We start from the raw sequence: 27,193 nt of genomic DNA, 5'->3' as shown, positions 1-27,193 counted from the left end.
CTCCTCTGTGAGCACCTTCGGGAGCCCCTCATACTCATTTGGGCATTCCTAGTTGTAGCACACACAGTACCTGCTAGAGGACGCTCAGTAAATACCTGGAATGGACATGATCAGAAAAAAGACAAAACGGGTGCGTGGCTGGCTGGCTCAGTCGGTCAAGCGTCTGACTTCGGCTCAGGTCATGATCTCACAGCTCATGAGTTCGAGCCCTGTGTCGACAGCTCAGAGCTTGGAGCCTGCTTCAGATTCTGTGTCCCCCTCTCTCTCTTCTCCTTCCCCACTTGTGCTGTCTCTCTCTCTCTCAAAAATAATAAATGTTAAAAAATTCAAAAAAAAGAAAAAGACAAAACAGTAACCTCAGCTAGAGAATGAAAAAAATGCTAAAGCCGCTTGAGGTTGGTGAAAACTTGGTTTAAGAGAATTTTGGAGCTAGAAAGACCTAGAAGAGGGTGTAATCTCAACCTTTCATCTTACAGGTGAGGAAAAGTGATTAATTATCTCACTTAACGTTCCATAGCTAGAATCAGATAATCGTTTGGAATTAGTTGGAAAAAGTATTGCCTTCAGATGTAAAAAATTTTCTGGAAGATTATTAACTAATTCTGGAAACACTGAAAAAACAATGTAATTCACAGAATTATACTTGGCAAAATGCTTTACAAATTCCATCCCTCTGGTCCTTGGAACTGGATAGTTATAGAAAAAAGCAAATGATTTGTAAAAATCCTTTTTTTTAAAATTAATTTTAGAGAATGTGTGAGCGGGGGAGAGGGCAGAGGGACAGAGAAAGAGAGAATCTTTTAAGTTTATTGATTTTGAGAGAGAGAGAGAGAGAGAGGCAGAGAGAATCCCAAGTGGGCCTTGAGCTGGCAGCTTGGAGCCCGACTCAGAGCTCAACCCCATGACCTGAGTGGAAATCAAGAGTCGGATGCCCAACTGATTGAGCCACCCAGGCTCCCCAATTTGTAAAAAGTCTTAATTTTTGCAACAAGGAAGCAGGGTGAAATTCTGAGCAGCCTGTCTGCATCACCATTTTTGGGCATCTGTTGCAGAGAACAAGGGTCTTATTTCAAAGCCTTTTTCTCAAACACATTCTTAGACATTGCTGGGGGAGCACAAAGTGATTCAAACCTTCTGTCAGGGAACTTGGCACCATTTACTCAAACTTGCAGAACTGAGCCTTTGACACAGTAGTGTTGCTTTGGGAATCTCTCCTACCAGTACATCCACGTGTGTATAAAGTGGCCTATGTACAAGTTTTACATTACAGCACTGCTTTTTTTTTTTTTAAGTTCATTTATCTTGGGGCGCCTGGGTGGCTCAGTCGGTTGAGCATCCAACCTCGGCTCAGGTCACGATCTCACGGTCTGTGAGTTCGAGCCCCGCGTCGGGCTCTGTGCCGACAGCTCGGAGCCTGGAGCCTGCTTCGGATTCTGTGTCTCCCTCTCTCTCTGACCCTCCCCCGCTCATGCTCTGTCTCTCTCTGTCTCAAGAATAAATAAACATTAAAATAAAAAAAATTTAAAGTTCATTTATTTTGACAGAGAGAGTGCACACAAGCGGGAGAGGGGCAAGGAAAGAGGGAGAGAGAGAGAATTCCAAGAAGGCTGTGCACTGTCAGCACAGAGCCTGGCACGGAGCCCCCCTCGGGGCTTGAACCCGTGCAGGGTGAGATCACGACCTGAGCCGAAATCGAGAGTTGGACACTTAACCGACTGAGCCACCCAGACACCCCTGCAGCATTGCTTTGTAATAGCAAAAGTTTGGAAACAATCCCGAGTGTCCAGCAAAAAGGAACTCAGGGAGTAGCGATGGTGTGTCCACACTGGAATATTGCTTAGCTATAAAACAGAGTGAGGAAGAGCTCAGATGTGGAAATACTTATGGGATATATTATTAAGTGAAAAGAAGCAAGATACTGAAAGGCTCATATGTTATTCTTCACATGTACCCAAAGGGATGGGGATAAGAATATATATTATTTTGGGGGCGCCTGGGTGGCTCAGTTGAGCATCCGACTCTTGGTTCGGCATAGGTCACGATCTCATGGTTCATGAGTTCGAGCCCTGGGGCAGGCTCTGGGCTGGCAGTATGGAACCTACTTGGGATTCTCTCTCTGCCCCTCCCTTGCCCACGTGTGCGCTCTGTCTCTCCCTCTCTCAAAAATAAACATTAAAAAAAAAGAATATATATTCTTTTTATCATATTTGAATGTGTATTAACTATTTTTTATTTTTATTTATTTATTTATTTATTTATTTATTTATTTATTTATTTATATTTTTGAGACAGAGACAGAGCATGAACAGGGGAGGAGCAGAGAGAGAGAGGGAAACACAGAATCCAAAGCAGGCTCCAGGCTCTGAGCTGTCAGCACAGAGCCTGACGCGGGGCTCGATCTCACGGACCGTGAGATCGTGGCCTGAGCCGAAGTCGGATGCTCAACCGACTGAGCCACCCAGGGGCCCCTATTAACTATTTTTTAAAAGCCCCAATGATTTAAAGAGAGAGAAAAGAAAGAGTAAAACACAGCATAGCTGACCACATCACCTTGCCCCACAGCCGGCTTCCTACTTAGTTGAGGGGTGGAAACAGGGAGGGACTCAGCCTGAAACTGAATTTGGACTTTTGACGAGCACAGGGGACCCGACATCCTCATTGCTAGCTCGAGACTGTCGGTCCTGTCGGGGTTCTTGACCTGTTTTTGTGGCAGGCTGGGAAAGCCTACAGCTCCCTTTCAGAAGAATGTTTTTAAAGGAATGAAATAAAATACATCAGATGGTAGAATACATAGGAAGGCTGTTTGAGCAGAGAGGAAGTGGGATGATTAAAGCCCGGAGGTCTGGGAGCGCTGAGAAGAGCCTCAGCCTGGCTCAAATGCAGGCCCCCTGGGGAGGAGGAAGAGGCTGAGGAGGCAGGCTTTCCCTGCACCCTGAAGTCCACCAGCTGTGTCTACCGCTGTCTTTCCAGGTATCATCCTTCTCTTTCCTTCTTTTTCGCCTTTTTAAAAATAGATCTCCCAGGGGCGCCTGGGTGGCTCAGTCGATCAAGCATCCAACTCGATTTCGGTTCTGGTTCAGGAGATAGAGCCCCGCATCGGGCTCTGCACTGACGTGAAGCCTGCTTGGGATTCTCTTTCTCTTCTGTCTCTGCCCCTCTCCCACTCGTGTACACATGCTGTCTTTCTCTCTGTCAAATAAACAAGGGGCACCTGGATGGCTCAGTCGGTTAAGCGTCTGACTTCGGCTCAGGTCAGGATCTCACAGTCCGTGAGTTCGAGCTCCGTGTCGGGCTCTGTGCTGACAGCTCAGAGCCTGGAGTCTGCTTCGGATCCTGTGTCTCCCTCTCTCTCTGCCCCTCCCCTGCTCATGCTCTGTCTCTGTCTCTCAGAAATGAATACACATTAAAAATAAATACATAAATAATAAACATTAAAAAAAAATCTCCAAAACACCTAACAATGCTAACTAACCAAGCCCTCAGTAAGTACTTATAATTAACAGTGGCACTTACAATTGTCGATTCTTATTGATGACCCTTGTCATCATTAGGGGCTCATGACATAGTCCATATTAAGGCTGACAAAGAGACAGTTATATCTGGGTATTAGCTGATTGCCAGAGTTTAAGGCATAACATACATGGTAAAGCAAACAGAGCCTTCCAACTAGGCAATTAGAGACGAAAGGGCCCCACACATGAATAGGAAATCAGTACCTCTTTGCTGGATGGATGCTTGTTGTTTGAAATTACTTCATTGTATTTCATTAATTCCTTAGGTCTTTTAAAGGCATTTCTGCTATATTTGTGTATTGTCTTAAGTACTGTCCAGTTTTTCTCTCCTGGGTACTAATTTAGAAGTTGTTTTATAGAACTTAGAAGTCTCAGAAGAGTCAGCTCAAAAAAATACCCTCCTTACTAACTGAAGAAAACAAAAGTCAACTTCAGTATTCACTGTGGTCAGAGGTAAGTCACTTTTGTTTATCTCCCTTTATATCTCAATTGATATTTAATAAGTAACTTGGGAACGTTGATAATGTAGAGTCAAGGCCATGCATTTGTTTGACCTGTAATCCTTTCTCTTGTTTGACCTATTTGTACATACCTTCTAAATTTAATCAGTAAAATGTCAGTTATTTGTATGAGAAATGCAGATCAAAAAGTTCTTGTTCTCAATACCTAGAATTTTAAATATAAGGAAATGAATACAGATAGCTTTCAAAATCAGAATCTAAATTAACATTTCAGCCTTTCATCTGGATATCTGTCCGGAAAGAAATCTTTTCATAGGGTTTCAATTTTATAAAAACGTTCATTGACTGGAGCACCTAGCTGGCTCAGGCCATGGAGTGTACATTTGTGATCTCGGGGTTGTGAGTTCGAGCCGCATGTTGGGTGTAGAGACGACTTAAAATCTTCAGGGGTGCCTGGGTGGCTCAGTCAGTTAAGTGTCCAACTCTTGGTTTCACGCAGGTCATGATCTCATGGTTCATGAGTCCCAGCGCCTCATCAGGGTGCAGAGTCTGCTTGGGATTGTCTGTCTCTCAAAATAAATAAATAAACAAAAAAATAAATGAAAAGAAAAATCTTGGGAAAAAGGCTAATTGGTGTAGTTTGCACTTTCTTGATTTGTTTCCTTCTGTTAAACCTACATTTCATATGCAAAGTTTCTTCAGAATCCAGTCTGAGAAGTTAAAAGACATAATCATTTCAGATGCTTTCAGTGTAAGCAAGAACTCTGTGAAAGCAGTCAACGCAGGTAGCTATTCCCTGACTCCTGTTCTCTTTCTCTCTCTTTGCTGAGAAGCTGTAAGACTTATGGTATTTTGCACGACCTTAGGTAGACAAAAATCAGGATGTATATAGTTAATTTTTCAGAGACTGTGAATTAGAACACACTGCCCACCGCTCTCCTGGACTTGATTTTATTCACTCTGTTGTTTCCTTCCTGCAGAAGCCGATTTTCCAACTTTGGAAGGCAGGAAGCAGACATCAATACCTAATGCTTAACCTTGAAAACAAAAAGAGGATTGTAATCCTTTGTAAGCAACACTTAATACCAAAGGGAAGCAGAAACTGAAAGTTAGTTTTTCAACATCTGTATTTTATTGCTTTTCAAGTTGACCGTTTTCATGTTGAAGAAATATTGTTTTATGTGTAAGCAATTAGACCTTATTGTGTATTGTCTGTATACACAATTATGTATATTATGCTCACAGAGAAAAAGACTTCTCTGTAAAGATGCAGACTAGAATTAAGTACTAGAGAAGCTCTTTAAAAGTGTGAACATCAAATCGAGAACCCCTGCATGTAAAGTGCTATTTTCACTCTCTGATTTTTAAAAAACCTGTGCATGCATTTAAACTACAACCAACAGCTTATCAGAGACAGCTGTAAATATATGAGAAATAGTCTCTTCCTCTTTCGTGGCTTTTGCTCTGGACTTCGCTGTGTAAAATAGACATAAAATGATATGATAGAACATATTTTTAACTGGAAAGTATCTCATCAGTTACTGACAACCGAGGCCCGTCTGTCCCCGAGCTGAACAGAGCCCCATCGTGTCTGGGTCTGTAGTAAGTCCCATCTACTCATACAAACAAAGGCTCGCTGGAAGATCAAGTTTTATATGCGTTTTTTTTTTCTTTATCATTAAAGACTAAAAACACTTCCCTTTTAACTTGTAATTTAATTTTTTAAAGAATATACTTATGTGCATTTCTATCCCTTCTAAAGAAGAGAATCGATCAGCTTCAGCCAATAAAAAATATTTTTAATAAGCAAAATAACTCTCTTGGGTTTCTTTGTATTATACAGGAGTGAAATAAGGAAGGGTAGTCGCTTAAAACCCAGCCTGGCAAGTGAATTTCCTCGGGAGTGGGAATGTAGTTTTCTTAAGCATTGCAGTTATCAAGGTTCCGTTGTGCTGTATAAATGCCCCTTTGTTGAAAGGTTTCAGTGCTACTTCAGAGATGATTTTCGTGAGAGTGGAGGAGCCACCCCATGTAGCCTTTTTAATTAGGGTGCTGAAAAGAGAAATTGGGTGAGGTTCTGCCGAAGTTCTTTATAAATGCTTGCTTTCTCCTGCGGGCATGGCCGGCCGGTCTGTGCAGAGCGAGTCTGAGAAAGGTACAGTTGATTCTGAGCTGTTGGAAACCTAAAATGTCCCCGGGGAGGCTGATTTCCAGCCTGAGACACAAAATATGAAAATTTCTCCTCCTCTTAGCGCTAGGTTCATGGCTACACGTCACTTGCCCAGTGAAAAGAGAAAGAACGCTGGCGAGATGCTAGTAAGTAGGAAGATTTCAGGGAACTATAGAATTTGAAGAAAAAAAAAAAGTCAAAACTTATTCTGTGGCTAAATGTACTTGAGCTCCTAGGGTTATAATATCTACAGTTCCTATCTTACCCCACCACGTTATTGTGAATGACAGCACGTATAACCCCAAAATGGGAAATCTTAATATTATCATCTACTTCTCTGTCTCAACCTAAGTTATTTAGATATGTGAGCAGTTTCTGTGAGGGAGACTCAGCCTCAGTATGTTTGAAAGAGTTGTGAGATCAAACCAGATTTGAGCATCCTGATTTTGTCATCAACATTCTATCATCTTAAGAGGAGGCAAATAAATGGTAATACAGTTTGCCTGCCAGAAGTTATCTCAGCCTTCTATCAGAAGAGACTGGTGTGGGGGCCCCTGGGTGGCTAGTGGGTTAAGCATCCAGCTCTTGAATTTAAGTCATGATCTCACAGCTTGTGAGTTCGAGCCACACATTGGGGGGGGGGGGGGGTGGGTCTGTGCTGACGGCGTGGAGCCTGCTTGGGATTCTCTTTCTCCCTCCCTCTCTGCCCCTCTGCCACTCGTGCTTGCTCTGGCTCCCTCTCAAAAATAAATAAAAATCTGAAAAAAGAAAAAGGGACTGGTGTAAGGGTACTTTTAGAATTTGTGGGCAGATCTAAACAAAAATAGAAATACCCCAAAAGAAAGTCTGATTCAAGATAATATGTAAACACTAATAACAGTTTTACCTAAAAAGTTGTAGTAGAAAAGCATGGAATTGAGAGGCTCTGTGGGGTAAGGTTGGTCCAGACTAAGAAACCAGACACATTAATCACAGCAGGCAAGGTAGGTTAAAAACCAGAGTGGTCTTTGAGCGGAGTTTATCAAATGAGGAGGGCACATTAATCAGTCCTGTAAAGGATGATTTCTGGGTTCTCAGCCAAATGCACACTTAGGACATCTAACAAAACAAAATAATTTGAGCACACAGTAAACACTGCTTTGCTGGCCGCTGGGGAGACAACAGTGAGCAAAGCAGACTGAATCCTTGTTTACAGTGGAGGAGACAGACCTTAATTAATCACAAATATGTCATAAAAACTGGTAAGTGCTATAAAATAAAGCTTTGAGCTACTGTGACAGCATATATCAGGGACACAGGTTAAGGGCCAAGGCTTCAGTTCTTACCTGAACTAAGAGCTGAAAGGTAAGTAGATGCTAACCAGCAAACAGGAAGAGGAAGAACATTCCTGACCATGGTAACAGCATGTGCAAAGGCCCTGAGGTGGAAAGGAGCGTGATGCATTTTCAGACCTGATGAACTAGGATGGTGCAAGACGAAGCTGGACCAAGAGGCTGGGGCCAGATCATACACACGTGTCATTGAAGCAGTGTGGGGATTACAGCCTCGTCATTTCAGTAAGCCCAATGATGTAATCTCTACTGTTCATCTTCCTGGGGCTTCCTTGAAATGAGGTCTCATACATATCCCAAATCCTTTGCCTTTGTAACAGCCTCCAGAAAGCATTACACAGCCCTGGAGACACAGCAAAATGGCACCCTCATGCCGATGACAAGGAGAATTTCAGCCAACCAGTGACAGGGGCCAGTACTAGAACCAGATCTGCTGCCTGAAGTTGTTACCCGAGATGCACTTCAACAAATTCAGAGTGGGGAAGCTTCTATCCTTGTGTCCCAGGCTGCTCGTTTTAGAAAATTAAGCCATATGTTGAAGCGTACCAAATTATGGGGGGTTATTCAACTCACCTTTTCAGCCCTTGATTTCACACACACTTATTGGACATCGCTAATGTGCCAGGCACTCTGCTGAGGTTATCAAGTGGAGTCAGATGGGTGGTCCTTGACCTCCAGGAGCTCAAAAGCTTCCGTACAGGCAGACAAATTATAATTCATTAGAGATATTTTAGGAAAGTGCTCTTGGATCCCAGTAACAAACCATTCTTAAAAAGAGAGGTAGCTGGTTGCTGATGTTACGCAACTGTGGCAGATGTTTCCAGACCCAGGGGGGTTGCTGTCTGTTTGAAAGAAGATGCTGTGTTAAGTAGGAAGTTCACAGGATAACTTGATCTCGTTCAATGTGGAAAACGGAGTGTGAGAAACAGCTGGTCTGGAGCCAGCACGCCCCTTTGCTGTGGTCTTTATCAGACCACAGCTGTTGACTAGAGTGCTGGGGGTTGAAAACGAAATAGTGCGTGTAAAGGATTTAGCTCAATGCCTGGCAAATAATAAGCATTCGATAAATATTAGCCGTTGTTATTTTGGTGAAGACGCTGCTCAGGGATTGGAATTGGGTAAAAGCACGGTTAATTCCTGTCTGGTGGAGTCAGAGGAGAGAGCCTTGTCACACACAGTTTTAAGTGCCCCGTATCAGCTGTGGGGCAGGCAGAGAGCCATCGGTGAAGTTACAGAAAGGGAGACCACCTTCGGGGTTCTGTAGGCATCACTCTCCGGCTTCAAGGGGAGTCCTGTATCGGGTGACTTCACACCTACATTCTGAGAGCAAAACTGAGGACAGCAGAAACAAAATGACCATCTGATAAGCATACACTTGGGAGAACTGTGGGGTTTATGTTTTTTTTTTTTTTTACTTCAGTCTTGTGACCGATCATTTAAAAAGCAAACAAATAACAACAGGGTTTTTTTAAAGTCTCACACGACCTCCGGTGGCATGTCGTTTGATGGCCCCGCGCTGTGCTGTGTTCAGATCCGTCCGCAGGCTGTCCCAGCCCTGCCTGTCCTCTTCCCCTTGCAGTTCCTCGGCTCTGGCAAGGTGTCCGATGCGGAGCCTGCAATCTCCGAAGATTCATCCCACAGCCCCGCGTTGAGATGCACAGAGAGGGGAGAGCTTACTTGTGTGCATTCTGACACATAAATTAATATAAGACTAAAAAGGGGGAAAAATGCCTCGTTGTGCTTCCGTTGGTCAGATTCGTTGAGGCCAAGTTTTCTCCAGTGAGCCAGATCCTGCTCCGGTGTAGACGGGACTTACTAAGTGCGGAGCGGAGGTTGCGGGGAAGGGACTCGACCCAGGGGGGTAGGCTGAGGTGTGGAGGGGCTGGGGGGAGGTGGGGGGGCCTTGGCCTGGGCTCCGCCCGGCGAGGGGGCGGGGCCGGGGGCGGGGCCGGGGCGGGGCGCAGGGGCGGGGCGGCCGGGCGCCGTGCGGCGGCCTCGCGGTGCCTAGGCTGGGGCGGGCGGCGGTGACGCGCTCAGTCGCGCGGAGCGGGAGCCGGGCCGGGAGCGCGGGCGGTGACGGCGGCAGGATGAACAGCATCAAGAGCGTGCCCGCGCGGGTGCTGAGCCGCAGGCCGGGCCACAGCCTGGAGGCCGAGCGCGAGCAGTTCGACAAGACCCAGGCGAGCGTCGGGGCCGCGGGCGGGGGGGGTGTGGGTGCCCTTTTCCCCGTCCCCTCGCGTGCGCCCCTCAGGGCCTGGCCGGGCTCGGGCTGCCCCCGCCACCTTGCGCCCCAGCCTCCGCCCCCTCCCCCCCCCCCCCAGCCGCCCTGCGCGCAGGTGAACCGGAAGCGCGCGCCGGCGCCGGGGCCGAGGGGACCGGAGCGCAAGAGGCCGCCTGGGGACTGAGGGTGGTTCGGGGGGGGGGGGGGTGGGGGGTGGGAGCGCCGGGAGGCCCGGGAAGCGAGGTGGCGGGCGACCCGGGCGGAGGGGGGCCGGCGGACCCGGGGAGCAAGGTGGCGGGCGACCCAGGTGCGGGGCGGGGGAGGATGCGGCGGTGAGCCAGGTGGGGTCAGGTGTGCCCGGGCCTTGGTGCGCCTCCCGGCGGGGCCTGCCTGGATTTTGCGCCCTGGTCGTGCCGCCCCTGCCCAGCGGGCTCCTGCCACCCTCTTCCAGGCCGCGGGGAAAAAGCCCCCAGCTCGGGGAGGCAGAGCATTTCCTTGAAGGAAACTCCCAGTTTCCTCCTCGCCCGAGCTGTTTTCCAGGGCCGCACAATATCTTATTATATGTCGGGCGAAAAGTTTCACGTATGTAGCCAGACTTGTTTGCCTGAGCGCTGGCCCACATATAAATAGGTTCACACCCCCTTATTAAATACCGGCGCCTGACAGACAGAAACTTCCTAGGGCTCCCTTCCTGCACTTCCCACGCGCCTATCCTGGGAAGGTTATTTTCAAAATTCAGCAATGGCGCGGGTGTGTGTTTGTACATGTGTTCCCGCTGCGAACACAAAACGCAGTCGCTGCTGTGCTTCTGGCTTTCTGTTCCTTTTTATTTTACAAATACTGAGGTGGTGTTCTGCCTGGGGGAGGGGAGAGCACACTTATTTGCCAGAATAAGTCAACCAAGGCTGAAATAGCAGAGAAATTTTACTTTAGAAATAAAGGAAGCCGAAGGGACCCCTCCTGACCCTGTCTGAAGCGGTGTGGTGACATTTGTGGCTGCTGTAGCAAGTTCCTTCCCACCTGTCCCTGCCCATAGCAGTGACTTCCGCAGTTGCTTTCAAATCAAGTTTATCTACATGCAGTCTACAACAGCTTTCATTTTGAAATAAGGAAAACTCAGGGGGACCGTCCAACCTTTGTGCTTATGATTAACAATGAAAATGATAATAAAATTTGGGGACACCAAGGCTTTATGAAAGCCGTTCCATTAGCTGGAACCCACCTGCCCCCAAGTTACTAATTTATCCTTGTGATCATCATCATCATCTGGCCTCTTTTCATCGGGGGCAGCCCATCATAAAAACAGATGTGGCATTTCATTTAAAGTCATTAATACATAATTAATTGTGTCAGGAGCATGTGCAAGGACGGAGAGGAAAATTTAATTGGCAGATAGAATCTGGGGTTTGTCAGAAGCTTTATTTACGCACTGATTTTTAGATTTTTCTCCCCATGCTTTTGAGGAGGTATAGGGAGGTCTGACTGCTTCATAGAGGAGATGGAATTTAAAGGGCCAGTTTCACTAATCTTACCCTTTAAGTTATAAATCAAGGGCAACTTAAAAAAAATTTTTTTTTAATGTTTATTTATTTTTGAGAGAGAGCATGAATGGGGGAGGGGGAGAGAGAGAGAGGGAGGCACAGAATCCGAAGCAGGCTCCAGGCTCCGAGTTGTCAGCACAGAGCCCAATGCGGGGCTCGAGTCCACAAACTGTGAGATCATGACCTGAGCCAAAGTCAGCCGCTTAACCGACTGAGCCACCCAGGCGTCCCAAGGGCAACCTTCTTTAATGTCAAAGAGAAAGAATCTCTGATACCGGGCCATACATTTTAGTGGTTGGTTCAATAAACAAGAAAGTGTTTTGTTTTGTTTTCGCTAGTTGGGTTTTTCTTAGCAGCTGAGAGGGTTACTTAATAATAAATAAGTTTGTAATGGCCGAATCTGATAGGATTTACCCTTTCCTGATCTTTTTTTTCCTGGAAAGATCGAGTTTGGGTTCCGCGTCTAGGTTTGCTGGTCTTCAGAGTGACTTATTGAGGGATGTAGGATAAAGGTTTTTTGCATGGTTAATATTTAATTAGCTCGGTCCCAGAAATATCTCGTGAGCTGCCAGCCGGCCCCATTGGCGGAAAGGACCCAGAAAGCTGAGGTTGCTGCTTACATGTCTCCTTGTGGACAGAAAATAGCACATGCAGTTCACGGACTCACCTTCCCTTTGGAATACACTGCCTCTGTCTTCCTGTTGACCACAGGGCCCTGTGTTCCGGGGGAGCACTTTAGCTTGCTTGGAATTTGTCGTTACCATCTGCCAGCCTCACCTTTGTTGTTGGACTCCTGGATCAGGAGTAGGAAAAATGCTTCCATATTAGTTTTCCTGACAGGCCACACCCTGTTTTGCAAAACAGGGTCCCTTCCCTGCCCCAGTCAGGAGTGTTAGAGCAGTCGTGCTTCCTTTGTGTGGCTGGTGCTTGTGATCGTTGCCTGGTGTGTGTGTGTGAGTGTGTGTGTGTGTGTGTGTGTGTGTGTGTGTGTGTGTGTATGTATGAATGATCCCAGGGGAGCATCCAGAAAGCTGGTCGATTCTTCCCCACGACTTTAGCCCTCTTGGTGATAAAACCCCTTTTCAAAATGGAGACGACGCTGTAGTAATGGCTTTTCGTTGTTGTAACATTCTCAATACAGAGTACTGTATGCCTGCACTCCGAACCTGAAAATAGCCTGTGGCGTTACAAAGGTGGCATGTCATGGAAAGCACTGACAGACGGTATCCCTGGGCAAGCTGCTTAACTCTTGAATCTGTCTCCTCATCTGTATGGAGATAATTCCACCTGTCTCCTATGGCTGTGTTAAGGTATAGAGAAACCCTGTGGCAGGCCGCCCCTCGAAGGTGGCCACATCCTAATTCCTGGAAGCCGTGAATCTGTTACAGTACTTGGTGAGAAAATGCTCATCGGCTGACCTTAAAATAGGCTCACTGGCCTGGGTTTAGCCAGGTGGGCCCAGAGCCTTTAAATGTGGGAGAGGGAGGCAGGAGAGGAGGTGACAGGGAGGGTCTGCAGAGAGGAGTACTGGCTGGCTTTGAGATGGAAGAAGGGGCCCCTAGCCGAGGACGGTGGGTGTCCTGGAGAAGCTGGAGAAGGCGAGGAGTGGAGTCGCGTACAGAGCCTCCAGAAAGAAATACAGCACTGCTGGCACCTTGATCTTAGCTCCAGAAGACCTGTTTTGGGCTTCTGGCCTTCGGAACTGTAGGGTGATAAACATTTGTGTTGTTTGAAGGCACTGAGTTTGTGGCGATTTGTTACAGCGGTTAACAGGCTGCTAATACACCCAGAATGCAAAACGCATGGTGCAGCGCTCTGCAAATAGCCAGCTGTCTTCCTCCCTTCCCCCCCCCCCCCAAAAAGCTTTAACATTTGAGAACTAGTTCAGAACTTCCACGAGAGAGGAAACCTGTCTTTGAGGCGTATCATGGATGAGGACTCAGCAGATAGGAAATGCTAAACTTCAGATTTGCTTATTCCTTGTCTGTGAGTCCCTGTGCTGCTCTGTGGCTAAAGCCTCTGCAAGATCGCTGAGGTCAGGACAGCGAGGGGCCACCCTGCTCAGTGAGCCAAGCCTGGTGGGAGAGTGTTAAGTGGGGGGCTAAGACTGTCCCGGTGCTGGGGGTTTTCTAGTTGTGAGGGCAGTGTGTGGGGGGGACGGGAGTGGGGGGAAAGCAGGCAGAAAACAGTTCTTAGGGCCTGTCTTCCAGGTCAGTGACCCATCCCCTCAGCAGCCCCCAGGGGAATCGAAATATTGTGAAGAGTAACGTTTTTGACCTTCAGGACTCGTCGGCCCTGGATCATGTTAGAGCAGCGGCGCCCAGTAGCAACAGAACACGAATCTCACATGTCATGTTAGATTTCCTTTAGCCACGTTGGAAAGTAAACAGAAACAGGTGAAATTCATCTTAATCGTATATTTTATTTAACCTGATGTATCCAAAATGGAACCATTTCACAGTGTAATCACTGTAAGACTTATGAATGGGATATTTTACATTTTTTTCCTCTTTTTTTTTTTTTTTTTTTTTTTTTAAATGTTTTACTATTTTTGAGACTTCGAGAGACAGCACAAGCAGGGGAGGGGCAGAGAGAGAGGGAGACACAGAGTCTGGAGCAGGTTCCAGGCTCTCAGCTGTCAGTACAGAGCCCGACGTGGGGCTGGAACTCACGAACTGCGAGATCATGACCTGAGCCGAAGTTGGATGCTTAACCGACTGAGCCACCCAGGCGCCCACCCCTCTTCTAAATCTTCCTTCTAAGTCTTCAAAATCTGTTGTGTGTTGGACACAGCACATCCGTTTGGGCTCACAACTTCAGGTGCTCAGTTAACCACACATGGCCAGAGACTACCTGTTAGGGCTGCCCAGTGTTAGAGTCACTTGGGGGTGTCTTTAAAATGTCAGTATGAAAGTGCTGGCTAAGCCCCAGGCATTGGCCTTTTTCTTTTTCTTTTTTTAAAGTCCCCTAACCAGGAATTCTTTAGAGTCTCCTTTTTTTTTAATTAAAAAAAATTTTTTTTAATGTTTATCCATTTTTGAGAGTGAGACAGAGCGTGAGTGGGGGAGGGGCAGAGAGGGACCAACAGACAGACACAGAATCTGAAGCAGGCTCCAGGCTCTGAGCTGTCAGCACAGAGCCCGATGTGGGGCTGGAACCCACGAACCATGAAATCATGACCTGAGCCGAAGTCGGATGCTTAACCCACTGAGCCACCCAGGCTCCCAGAATCTTCTTCTTTAGAATCTCCACTTGAGTTGGAGTTTGAGGGCCGTTCCCAAATATGCAATATTGTTTCCGACTCCCATACTGCACAAGTTGGTCTCTCTGCCCTGACTTCCTGTCCTACGTGTGCCCATCACCCCCTCTGTGGAGTTTCCTCTGACCGGCAGGCACTTAAGCACATACACTTTCGTGTCTTTTTTTTATTCCTTATGAACGCTGTGGTATTTAAAAATTTTTTTTAATGTTTATTTATTTTTGAGAGAAAGAGTGCAAGTGGGGGAAGGGCAGAGAGGGTGGGAGACAGAATCCGAAGCAGGCTCCAGGCTCTGAGCTATCAGCACAGAGCCTGATGTGGGGCTTGAACCCACAAGCTGGGAGATCATGACCTGAGCCTAAGTTGGGCACTTAACCGACCAAGCCACCCAGGTGCCCCTCTTTTTTTTTTTTTTTTAAAGTTTATTTATTTATTTTTAGAGAGAGAGAGGGAGGGGCAGAGAGAGAGAATCCCAAGCAGGCTCCATACTGTCAGCACAGAGCCTGTAGCGGGGCTTGAACTCACGAGCCAGGAGACCATGACCTGAGCCAAAACCAAGAGGCAGACACTTAACCGACTGAGCCACCCAGGCGCCCCTAAACACTGTGGTATTCTAACACTCTCTAAGTCACTAACCCCTTTTTGGGCCTCATTTAAATGTTTACCAAAAAAATGTCCCCTGGCCTCTGAATTTGGGAAGGAGTCTAAACCATGTGGGGGACAGCCAGGACTCTCCCATTTCGGTCCCCCCACCGTCGTGGGGGGCATGAGGTGCCCACATGTGGGCACAGGGCCTGGCATCTGATGCAGACAGATTGAATGGCTGAAGAACGGAGGTGAGCCAAGGCATTCTGAAAAGGAGGGAAAGAGACAGGCACACAGCCCACCTAGGGTGCTGCCCCCTCGCCGGAGTCCCGAGTCAGCTGGGGTGGGTCATGGGTGGTGAGCCATGCCCTTCCTGCCACGTGCACAGCTGTCTCACACCAACATGCCCTCCCCTTGGTGATGCTCAGGTAGGCAGCTGACTTCCTGACTCCCGGGGCTGCCAGAATCCTCCAGAATCTCCCTGTGCTCTCGGGGTGTCATGTGACCTGTTGGTCCAAGTTGAGGTGGGGATGGGGCTGCTGGTCCTTCCCTTTCCCCTTCCTCTTGTTGATGGCCATTTGTCCCCGTGGCACGTTGGTGAGGACCATTGACTGTGTGGCTTATGCCTGGTGCCCTGAGGTGTGCCACAGGGAGGCAGAGACCACCCGTGTCCTCTCCTGGAGCTTTTGTCTCCGTGCAGGAGGCGGGAGAAGTGTGAGGAGGACAGGTGTGCTTTGGCAGAGCGGTTCAGAGCAGGACTTCCCTGCAGAATGGAGATAGAATCCTGCACACGTCCCAGGGCGGCTGGGGGCACTTGGGACTTCACAGTGCAGGACCGCCTGGTGCAGAGGAAATGCCGTGTGGTAGCGGTTTTGCTGTAGAGAAAAGCAGAAATAAAATCCAGTGTCCCTGTAGGGTTCTGTCCCTGGGCCCCTAGTGTAGCCGTCTGTAAAGGGGGAGCGAGGGCTGTTGGGAAGAGAGGCCGATCTGCTGCGGGGGTGGGCGGACACGGGAAGGTGGGGAACGGCCTCTTCCTGGGAGAATGAGCCTGCAAGTGCCCACACTCCAGAAGCACTTCCCCTTCTCCGGGAGGAGGCCCCGAGGTTGGGGGGAGCCAGCACCTTGCCCCCAGGCCAGCATCCCAGCCTGCCCCAGGCCGGACCCATTTGTGAATGAAACCCAACTGGGCACTGGTTTGCTCAGTCCCACGGCTGCGGTGGAAACTCGGGAGTCGGAGCCGGTTTGGCCGAGGGTCAGGGAAACCCAGTCTGTTAACCTGAGACACTTGGCGCAAAGAGTGGAGATGCCTTTGCCAGCCGGGCTGCGCTGCTGGCCTTCCTCCTCCCTTGATCTCAGGGCGGACTCAAATATGCCCTCGTTGGTGAAGCCGTCAGCCGCTTAACCCCCCTGCACAAGCCTTGCTATGCTCCCCCGGTTCTCCTGACCTAAACGCCGTCTCCCTGTCTCCCTGTCTCCCTGTCTCCCTGTCTCCCTGTCCCCCTGTCCCCCTGTCCCCCTGTCTCCCTGTCCATGGCTGCTGTGAGGGTGGGCGTGCGTTCCGGTCCACGGGAGCAGGGATCGCATTGCTTTCCCCTCTGAGCCCCTGAGTACTACCTGCTGAACCCCGAGATCCTCAGGCAGGACCTGTTGGCTCCTCCTCCGTCCTAGCGCTGAGGAGACACGCTTGCTGTGTGTGGCTGAACCGAGGCCACGGGGCCAGCAGGTCTCCCTTCTTTGATGCTGTCACTTGGTGAGACCTAAGCCACCCAAGGCACCCACCACAGGGAAGGACTGAGCCCGTGGAGAAAAGTTGAGTCCAGGCAGGATTGTGTTTCCTCTGGTTGAAATACACACACTCCTCAAACTGTAGTGGGTTCGCCTGCCAGGGGGTGGTGACTCAGCCCCCTGGCTTGTGGGACAGACAGGTCTGTGGAGTGATATCACCAGGGCCCGAGGAAGGAAGCCGCCCAGGCTGGCTCCCTGTCCATTCAGCAGCAGCCTGCGGAGGCGGGACTCGAGGCTACGTCATCCTCCTCTTTGCCTGTCACCTGCAGGGCCCTGGGGAGAAGTGGCGTTGGTCCAGCTGCCACTTGTTAGCTGCGTCCCAGTGACAGGGAAGCTCCCGCCGGCCGTCAGGAGGGGTAGGTGTCAACAGGGCCCTGCAGTTTCATAAACTGGGTGATCGCAGGGCCAGGACCGAGCGGGGACTGGGGCATGTGAATGACGAGAGATGCCAGTTGAGCGGTTGAAGGAATCGGGGTAGGACAGTGTTGCGTCACTGACTTCCCATCTGCCAGAATTAGCAAGCTGCCGGGCGCCTCCCTGCTCTGCATGTGACCACATCCCAGCGCCGCCCCAGCTGCAGAAATCCTGTGTTTGTGTGTGGCAGTGGCCATTGAGATGGCCTTTGAGAAGGCAAACGCTTTTGAATGAGGTCTCGAGGTCTTGCTGTCCTTCAAACAACTCTTCGGAGAGCAACCCACCTCTCTGCCTGTCCCCGTGCTTGGCTCTTTGAAGGACGTTTTTGTGCCCCACTGAGTGCCTCTGTGAAGTGTCGTGATAACGGCACAAGGAGGCTTGAGTCTGATTCATTTCAGGACCGATTTTAAGAATAGAAATTGTTTTATAGTTGCTTTTACTACTTAACTAGAGGTTAAATTATTAGCTGGAGAAAGACACTCACTCGCTGCCTTGAATTTAACCAGAAAGTACATGTGAAAGAGCTTTTGTTCATTCAAGTGTTCACTCTGACTCATCCAATAAAGATTTATTGACCGCCAGGCACGGGTTTGGGGACTGGAGATACAGCAGGGAGCGGGACTCACAGAGTCCCTTGTGCCGTGGACATCTGTTTGGGGGTCAGAGGTAAAAGCTGAGACTAAGTGGTAAACAAGACGGTTTCGGGTAATAAATGTCCTCGGGGAAGTAAATGGGAGGCTGCTGTCCGGAGAGGATGGTTGGGGAAGATCCTCCGGGAAGAAGCATTTTAGTGGAGAGCTGGGTGAGGGGAGATGCGCCTGGAGGCTGGGAGCTGGTTGGCCCTGTGAGGAAGAAAAGGGGGAAGTGTGTGGCTGTGACAAAGCAAGGTGTTCCGACAGGCTTTGTGCATGTTTGCATCCTAGAAGACCCAGGGGTTTTCATTCCCGCTTCCCAGATGGGGAAGCCTCCGTCTGGAAAGGGAAAGTTTCCGAAGTGAAGGCTCCCCCGTGAGATGGGATGATGTGAGTGTGTGTGTGGGCCGGGGTGCAGCAGCATCACCGGTGGGGCCGGTGAGAAGACCTGTCTTTGTCCCCAGGCGCGGGGTCTCCTGGCGAAGGGGCCTTTAGGATGTCTGACCTCACAGAGGACAGCCAGGGCTGCGTCCTCTGCAGCTACTTAGCCCCTTGCTGAGCGAGGGCTGGGGGTTTGCAGAACAGGGTAACTGGGGGCGCCTGGGTGGCTCAGTCGGTTGAGTGTCCGACTTCGGCTCAGGTCACGATCTCACTGAGTTCCAGCCCTGCATCCGGCTCTGTGCTGACAGCTCGGAGCCTGGAGCCTGGAGCCTACTTCGGGTTCTGCGTCTCCCTCCCTTTCTGCCCCTCCTCTGCTCATGCTGTCTCTCTCTCTCAAAAAATAAATAATAAAAAAAAAATTTTTAAACAATCATAGCGTAACTGACGTTGGTGAATGTCGGGCTGAGGAGCTGTGGCTCTGTGAGCTGCCCACACTCTTGCTCTGTCCTCAGTGATTCTCCTCCCCACTACCCTCCTTGGCTGTGTGGCTCTCCCCAAACTTCCTGGGGTCCCCTTTGCTCTTTGTGAAGCCCCACAGCTGATGGGGCAGGGACTGGGTTGCTGTGAGCAGCTACTGAGTGGGGTTTCAGGTTTGGTCCTCTGGCTTCACTGACCATATCTACGCCTCAAGGCCCTGCTTCCGTCTGGAGTCCACGCCAGGTACCGAGCCTCTCAGGTACCACCTGCTGTGGCTCCGGTCCTGGCCTGGCCACCTCGAGGGTTTCCTCTTTCCCGAACCAGCACCTGCTGGGATGTTTCCTGGTGCGTGTCCCTGCCAGTTGCTCATCCAGGGATGGCCGCCATTGGCCGCTCTCTCCGGCCTGGTCCTTGGATTGCGTCCCCAGGCTTCGCTTGTCCTGGCTGCAGGACAGAAGTTGCCCTGGGAGGGAGCCAGAGTAAGCGGAGATGAAGGTCAGAGCCCAGAGTCAGATGCCCTTGCTCACAGGAGTAGGGGAGCCATGGGGGCCTGTGAGCTTCTCGGTGCCGCTCCGATGCTTGAACGAATCCCTGATCCAGAGTGTGTGTTCTGACTTGGAGTCGGGCCAGGTCCTCCCTGAGCGGTAGTGGCCAGGGGGTGCAGGGTTCCTGTGGCGGGACAAAGAAGGACGTCTGTTGACGCACTGCTTCCTTGGCTCAGCCTCCCTCCTCCAGGACCCAATGGTGGAGTGGTGGCCGAGAGGACAGTTTCCAGAGCCGGGCAGCCTGGGTCTAGTCCTGCAGATTCTCTCTCCGTGTGAATGGGGGAGGGAGGGTTGTGTGAGGGTCAAGTCAGTATGCAAAGCACTTAGAACAGTGCCTGGCAGGGCAAAAGCACTTGGTCAACGTTTCATTATTGTGACCTTGGGCAAGTGATTACCTTCTTTAAGCCTCGATTTTCCTCATCTGCCTCCTCCTAGGTTACTTAGGAGATTAAATGAGGTAATACTGGTAAAGTGCTCAGCACGCAGCTTGGCCCGTGGCCGAACTTGATAAAAATCATTTTATTATTAAGTTAGCCTAGTTTGCTGTCGTTGTGGCAGGAAATACACCTTTTACCAGCTTCCCGGTGAAAGCAATTTTGCTTCTGTCTCCAGAGCATGTCGGAGCCTTCCCCTCCCTTAGCCTGTACCCGCCTTGTACCCGCCTCTGCCCCTCGGAAGGTCCAGCCGCTCACCATCCAAACACTGGGTGGAGCAAGTAGAGGGTTGCAGGCGAGGTGGCTGCCCAGGGCCTCGAGTGTGGACTGGTTGGCTTTTTCCAGCACAGAAGGGGCAGCAGTGGCCTGAATGCCCGTAAAACCGTTCTCTGTCTCCTGCTCCCCGGTCTAAGAAACCTGTCTCTGCAGACCGTCCAGCTCCCACCAAAGTCCCCCTGAGCATTTCTGGGGTCTCACGGCTGCCCCGGAACTCCCCACTGTTGTTCTTGTCCTGATTTCCTGCAGTGGGAGAACCACTCCCTGGCCCCCCCCATCCCAACCACTGAAAGGTCAAGGGAACTGTTCCCTCTTTTCCCCGGGAGTCAGATAAGCAGACAGATCCCCAGACAGTCACCACCTGTCCTCCCTCCCACCCCAGGACCCTTCTCTCCAGCTCTGGGTTTTCCACCCAGGCATCGGGGCCTCTGATCAATCCATTCCACTCCAAGCTGTTTCTCTCCATGGCAATCGATCCCGCCAGCCGTGAGGGATTAAATTTGCTGTTGTCAGAGCTGCCGGGGTAGTTCTGGCCTAGGTGGCTGTACCAGGGCCAGAAGAAGCCTATTTTTCAGGCCGGCAGGCTGGAGAGAACCCACATGGCAGTGCTGGGTTCCCCTCTGAATTTCCCCCCAGCCACCTGGCAGGCTATTGTGAGGATACCCCGCTGTGTGGAGCCGCCTTGAGACTGTAAACCCTAGAAGCTGAGCTGTGTCGCAGTCGCCCCGCATAGGTTCCGACGCTACGGAGAAGAACCCTGAAGCTCTTCCCACCCCTGCAGCCCACTCAGGACCGGCCAGGGAGGCAGACGGGGTCCCCGGAGCCTGACATCCCCTCCCGGGACGAGGCTTGGCTGCTGTGCCTGGTAGGAAAAGCGAGGCCCTGTGAAGTGTGCACAGACTCCCTCTGTGTGAACACTGTGCCTCCTTGTGAGGCTTCCCGACCCACACATCTGCTGCCCTGCACACAACGGGGCCGTGTTCCCACCCCAGGAGGGACCCTGCTCCTGCCGCCAGCACTGGGAGGGCGGGTGGGGGGAGAGGAGGAGCCTGATGGCCAGATCCTGCCGTGTACCCAAGACACCACATCTCACCGGGGCTCCCGCTTTGGGAGATCTTCCATGTGCCAGCCACCGTCTAGGGGCTGGGGGTAGCCGGAGAGGCAGAAACACTTCCCTCATGGCGTTCACCTTCAGATAATAGACAAATAAGGAAGACATCCTTGTCAGGGGGTGCTGAGTAGCTGAGTACATGGAAAAGCGTTAATCAGGGGAGACACATAGGGTGGCAGCAGGAATGGGACTGGTGAGCAGAGACCCAAAAGGGGTGGTGGTGGGGGTGGTCTTTCGAGGGGTCCAGTGTCCAGCAGTGAGCGGGTGCTCAGTATACATTTGGCCCATCGGTGAAGTACAGGCTGTGTTGAGTGACCCGGGGGACGACTGGGAGGCGGCACTGCCTCACCCTGGCGCCCCACCTTGGCTCAGCCACGCACTGCTGGCTCCTGCTGCGTACGGCTTCCTCCCTGCCTCCTCCCTGCTCGGAGGAAAGGGCTGCCCGCCCCACCACTCCCCTCCCTTGCTGGGCCCTAGCCAGCCTGTCCCTTTAGGGCGCGTCTCTGCCTCTGCTCTCCAGCTGCAGCCCCCAGGAGGAGAAAGCACTGGCCTTCAGGAGGGAGAGCAGTTACTGTGGGCACCCCTTCAGCTTGCTCTGACTTGGGGTTGCGTCTCTGCATCCACAGCCTCCTCCTGGGCCTGTTCAGCATGTGTCGCTTCGGCTCTGCTTTTGCCCCGAATCTTCCGGATCAGGCTAGACCAGGTGGCAGTCGTCAGAAGAGCCAGCTCAGGTGTCAGGGCAGCTGGGGGATGGAGTTACACACCCCCAGAGACCGGACACTCCCGGCTTATGAGCTGGCAGCTGCGTGCTGCTGGGGGAGGTGTGGCCCCACGCCCTTGCCCTGTGCACGGCCACCCCTGCCTGCCCCTTCCCAGCTCTGTGCCCGTATGGGAGGGAGGAGCCTGGGACGCTGTATGGCAGAGTCGCTAAGGACACAACAGGCAGCCGGACCTGGCTTTGTCCTTAGTAGCTGTACAGAGAGGACACCTAACCTCTCTATACTTCAGTTTTCTCATCAGGAAGATGGGCTCATGCCCACTTCCTAAGGCTGTTGCTGGAGGTGTCGCCTGTTCCCCGAACAGTGTAATCACCTAGGAGACGGCAGTTGGTGATCATCAGTGTCGCCACCACCGTGGTGGACAGAGTTCTGCCTGGGTGGGGTGTGGTGGTTATGTGGGGCCGGGAGAAGTAGGGGCTGGGCTCGACTTCTCTCCCGGCGGCTGCTCAGTGATGCTTGTTGAACAAAGCCAGGCGCTGAGGCCTCAGGGAGGCTGTGCTGGCGGAGGTTGGGCACACAGATGGCCAAGGGAGCCTTCCAGGTCTGGCTCGCCGCAGCTTTGGGAATAAGAGAAGCCAGAGCCTGTCTGGGTTTCCGTTGGGACCCTGGGACGGGACACCAGGAGAGTGGCCCCTGAGGGGCCTGGTGTGGGGTTGGCACTCCTGCGTCCCGTGAGTGGGGTCACAGTGGGCTCGGGGGGGGGAGCAGGGGGGGGGCGGGGGCTGGGCCGGTTTCAGCAGCTGCGTGCCTGATGGGAGAGGCCTGCCTCTGCTCCTGTGGGGTTGCTTTTCTTACCGACAGAGGAAATCTCACAGCCTTGCCAAGTAGGCCCAAAGTCGGTTCGTGGTGGACGTGTGCAGGGGTGAACCGCCTCCTGGCCAGGCTGGGCAGTTATGCTGTGAGGATGCTGGAGGTGGATGGCGTGGCGGCCTCTGGGCTAAGAGGAAAGCAAGTGTCGGGGCTGCCCTGTGGGGCTCCCTCTGCCCCGTCCCCTCCCCACTCCTGTCTGAGTCAGGCCACCACACAAATGTGTCCTATTGACAAGGCCTTGACCTGCCGGCATGGGTCCCGGGCTGCAGGGTGAGGGCACATGGCAGCCCCAACCCTTGCTCAGCCATTGCAGATCCTGCATGGCCTGGGGGGCAGGCTGCCGTGAGCCCTGGGGAAGGACCAGTGGTGGACGGAAGGATCGCGTCTGTAGGTTTGCCGGGCACCTGCCTGTCGCTCCCACCAGGGGACATAGGCGGCTCTTCTCCAGCCACAAACATTGATGTCCCCAGCTCAGTGCTGGGCATCTGGACAGAGGCCTGTAGAACCTGCCTGCAGGTAGAGGAGTAAAACATCCCCTCGAGGAAAGCTGGGACCGGTGTTAAGTGCTGGGGCCCTTTGCTGAGCGAGCAGTCCCATCCAGGAGGCCTCGGGCTGTGGAGGCTCTGACCTAAGGGGGAGGAGACAGGACCCCAGCAGGTGGACATGGGTGAGGACCTCTGCCCACAAGTGACATGGCTGCTTGCTCAGTGCCCGAGTGGCAGCAGCAGGTATGCTGAGCGGATCCCCCCACTTCCCACCGCCCCCAGTAGGGGGCACGGTCACCATCTGCTTCAGTGAGGGTAGGCACCGAGTCAGGACTTGTCCCCATCCAGGAGGGAGGCGGCCCGCGTGGCAGACGGGCCACAGGACCTGGGTTTGTCCCGTGTTTCCGTGTAGTAGCCGTGTGGCCTTGCCCCACAGTAATGTGGGTGGGGGGTGACACACGTGTCTTCACGAGGGCTCAGGAGGGATAGGGCGGAGGATGCCACGTTGTTGCAAGTGGCCGCTCCCGCTGGGGCCCAGGGGGCCTCCCCTTCTGGGGTGAGCTACGCACACACAGGTGTCTGCCCAGAGGTGGGGTCCTGCAGCTACCAGCCAGCCTCTGTCCTTATATCCTAGCCCCTAGAAGGCTCCCAGGGGCTTTTTGGCATCGGGTATTAACTCATTTTGAGCTGTACGAGTGAAGTAAAAGAAAAGTCTTCAGAGCTCTCTACACCTTCCTTTGGCTGACAGGAAGAATCCATCCTGTGTCTTCTGGAGAAGTCTGCCTGGTGAGTTTCTGAACTCTGCCTCCTCTGTTCCCTCCCAGGCCATCAGCATCAGCAAAGCCATCAACACCCAGGAGGCCCCCGTGAAGGAGAAGCATGCCCGGCGTATCCTTCCCTTCCCTGCTTCGGGCAGGCCGGCCGCTGTCCCTCTTGGTCTCTGGGGGGAGGCAGGGAGAGTGAGAGGAGGGTGTGGGCCTGCCCTGCGTTATCGCTGACTGTGGACTTGGTGGGAAGTGAATTGGGGGGCGGGGAACAGTGCAGGTGGCCGGCCACCAGAGCTTTGTCAAGCGTGCCCTCGACGAGACAGAGGCCCGAGAAGGCGCATGCTCATGTGGCCCCGGGCCAGCCGGGTCTCCTGCCTTGCTCTGCTGCTTTTACATTCTCAGTCCCATCTGGGCAACACCATCTATAGTCCTGGGCTGTCGGTCCCGGTTAAATCTGTGAGGATTGACCTTGGCAGAAACCGTTGCTTTCGGCGAACTCCTGCAGACGTGGTGGGAGAGGGGTGTCGGGAGAAGGTGCCGGGTGGCTGTGGGTGAGGGGCCAGCCTTCTCCCTGCGTCACTCAGCTGCACTCGCCGAGCACCCCAGCCTTCCCTACACTTGAGTCTCTGCCTCTTGCACTTGGCCTTGACCCTGGTAGGCATCATTCTGGGCACTCACCATGAGAAGGGGGCCTTCACCTTCTGGTCCTACGCCATTGGTCTGCCCCTTCCCAGCAGCTCTATCCTCAGCTGGAAGTTCTGCCACGTGCTCCACAAGGTCCTCCGAGACGGGCACCCGAATGTGAGTCGCCACTCTCCACTGGTGCTGACAGGGGCGGGGCTCTCGGGCCCTCCACCTGCTGCTGCCTGAGCAGGCCAGTACCCCAGGGAGGCAGAGCAGTGTCCCTGTCCCCACCCCTCTCTGCCCTCGGCGTGCCAGCCAGTATGGGCGGTGCATACGCTGGGACCCCGCCCGCGTGAGTCCGGGTTCTTCATACCTCCCCTCCTCCTCCCCCCCCCCCCGCCCCGCTGCCACTGCAGGTGCTACATGACTGCCAACGCCATCGGAGCAACATTCGGGAGATCGGAGATCTGTGGGTAAGTGCAGGGAGCAAGCATGGTGGCCTTCGCACCTGGTGGAGGGAATCGTCCAGAAAGCCCAGCCACGGTCCCGCTTGGCGTCCTGACCCCCAGCTCGTGGGGCCGAGTGAATGGGAGCTCCCTGCAGATGGGTGTCTTTTCCCTCCTTTCCCTCAGAGTAGAAGTCACAGTGTTATCTGGGGAGACATTGGGGGCAGACGGACGTCAGTAAATGAAACCTCAGCCTTGCTTTTAAGGTCTTGTCTGGGAAGCTCCAAACGCATAACTAACGGGCCCCCTAGCTCCAGAAACTCAGCAGCCCTGTGGTCCCTGTGAGCTGGGAAATGTGGCGACACCTCAGTCTGAGTGTCTGACTGGCGGTTACAGCCACTGTGAGGGGTACAGACTCCTCGCCCGCCACCCCCCCCCCACTCCCCCCCCGACTGGGGCTGCTTTAGAATCTCAGGATTGGAAACTGGGTTCAAAAAACTTCCAGAAGATTCTTATCCATAATAAAGTTTGGAAGCCCCAAAAGCTTGTATTCTAGATCTACTCTAAGCCCTCAGGGAATATGGGGGTGGGGACAGGACCTCTGGCCTTATTTGTCACCTGGGAGTACTGCTGGGACCTCATGGGGTAGGCCGAGGTCAGGGCAGGCCTCGGAGCTGGGCTGTAGAGGGAGGCCCTGCTGGCGTAGACACGAGCTGCTGTGTCTCACAGATGTCCCTTGAAGTCAAGAAAATAGTGCCCGTGGTGGTGTTTGCGGACACAGGCCCAGTTGGCGTGCTCGCAGGGGCCACGGTGTTTGGAGGTGACCGGGGAGGCAGCTGGGAGGATGTGTACACGGACCCGGCAGAATGTGCCTCCTCGGCTGCCACCAGCATTTTAATGAAGCGTCCCAACTCTGAGCTGGCCTGTTGCCCTGGACAAAGAGCCTTCTTCACGCAAGAGTTTCTTTGGCAAGAAGGACTAGGAGTAAAATTAAAAAAAAAACCAAACAAACAACAAAGAGCCGTAGACAAAGCGTAGGGCTGGCGGAGGCCCTTAGGAGGGATGCGTTGGCGGCCTCTGGAGGGCTGAGCGGCATTTGTGCGTGAACGTCTGTCCGTGTGGCACGTGGGGGAGGGACACTCAGCTGGCGTCCTGCGCCTTCCCACCTCTGCTGTCTTGTTGGCCCCGAAGCGTGAACAGGTCCTGTAGGATTTGTGGGCATGTTCCTGGGGCAGGAGACCCTCCTCCCAGCGCTCCTTTCTCCACAGGGACATTTGCATGACCGCTACGGACAGCTGGTGAATGTTTATACCAAACTCCTGCTGACCAAAATCTCCTTCCACCTCAAGGTAGTTTCCTCGGGCGTCATGGGGCTGGGGGTGGAGGACCCTGGGCTTTTCTCTCTGTGATATCCTGGGAAGCCGGGTGGTGGCATCTACTGTGTCCCAACCTTGACCTGAGGGGAAAGCAGAGGTGCCCAGGGTGCCTTGAGAGTCAGGGCAACTTGAGACGTTTTCCTCTAATGCCGGGGGGAGTGTCTGCTTTGCCCTTGGCTCCAGGCAGCCTCTTGCCCAGGTTGGACGTCCCCTCCTCCCTGTCCCCCATCTGTCCCGTCACCTGCAGCCCCCTCAGCCAGTGCCCGGGGCAGATAGAGGCATCCCCAGCATCTCCTCCTTTCCTCAGAAGCTAGAACCCGTTCTGGGCCGGGGCCAGCCTGGGCCTCGGCTGAGTGGGGGTGTCCTCTCCACAGCACCCCCAGTTTCCTGCGGGCCTGGAAGTGACGGACGAAGTGTTGGAGAAAACTGCTGGGACGGACGTCAACAACATGTGAGTCCCTCAGGACAGTGTGGCTGCCTGGCGCCACCTCCTTTCTCCCTCGGTTTCCCCGGTGGCTCCCTCAGCGTTCCACACTCTGGGTCCATGAGGCCAGGTGCTCATCAGCGGCTGGCTGGGGCAGAGGGTCCCGTTCCCAGGAAATGAGGCTGAAGTTCAAGGGCTGGGGTTTATTTGGAATCTGGCCTCTTTGGCTGAAAGACGGCTGTCCGGCACAGAGGCTCTTGGATGAGCCGTGTTCCCTCTTCCCGCCTGGGGGGCGCGTCTCGTGCGGTGAGTCCCCTGCCCCTCCGCTCAGCCCTCCGCCTTCCCCT

At 52.6% G+C, this 27,193-nt stretch overlaps 2 protein-coding genes across 9 annotated transcripts in view; both read left to right on the top strand.

Annotated features, from left to right (window-relative positions):
* CCDC62 (coiled-coil domain containing 62) overlaps positions 1-5,780 on the top strand; it is a 44,373-nt gene extending 38,593 nt beyond the window's left edge. For all 6 annotated transcript variants that reach the window (XM_043557459.1, XM_043557463.1, XM_043557462.1 and 3 more), the window contains 2 exons: positions 3,872-3,965; positions 4,954-5,780. In XM_043557459.1, the coding sequence (XP_043413394.1) occupies positions 3,872-3,925 (54 nt within the window). In that variant the 3' untranslated portion in view covers positions 3,926-3,965; positions 4,954-5,780. The remainder of the gene's footprint in view (positions 1-3,871; positions 3,966-4,953) is intronic.
* Positions 5,781-9,439: 3,659 nt separating this feature from the next.
* The window catches only part of HIP1R (huntingtin interacting protein 1 related), a 28,957-nt gene continuing 11,203 nt past the window's right edge, over positions 9,440-27,193 (top strand). The window contains exons 1-6 of one of the 3 annotated variants that reach the window (XM_043557453.1): positions 9,440-9,654; positions 24,034-24,097; positions 24,635-24,777; positions 25,017-25,073; positions 26,315-26,395; positions 26,797-26,873. In XM_043557453.1, coding sequence (XP_043413388.1) covers positions 9,562-9,654; positions 24,034-24,097; positions 24,635-24,777; positions 25,017-25,073; positions 26,315-26,395; positions 26,797-26,873 — 515 coding nt within the window. In that variant the 5' untranslated portion in view covers positions 9,440-9,561. Of the gene's footprint in view, positions 9,655-16,116; positions 17,222-24,033; positions 24,098-24,634; positions 24,778-25,016; positions 25,074-26,314; positions 26,396-26,796; positions 26,874-27,193 lie in introns of those variants that run through there. The other 2 variants (XM_043557454.1, XM_043557455.1) reach the window with 2 other exon arrangements.

The sequence above is a fragment of the Prionailurus bengalensis genome, chromosome D3, assembly GCF_016509475.1.
Source record: "Prionailurus bengalensis isolate Pbe53 chromosome D3, Fcat_Pben_1.1_paternal_pri, whole genome shotgun sequence".
Taxonomy (NCBI): Eukaryota; Metazoa; Chordata; class Mammalia; order Carnivora; family Felidae; genus Prionailurus; species Prionailurus bengalensis.
Note: the sequence above shows the minus strand (reverse complement) of the source record. Positions and strands in the feature narration are given on the sequence as shown.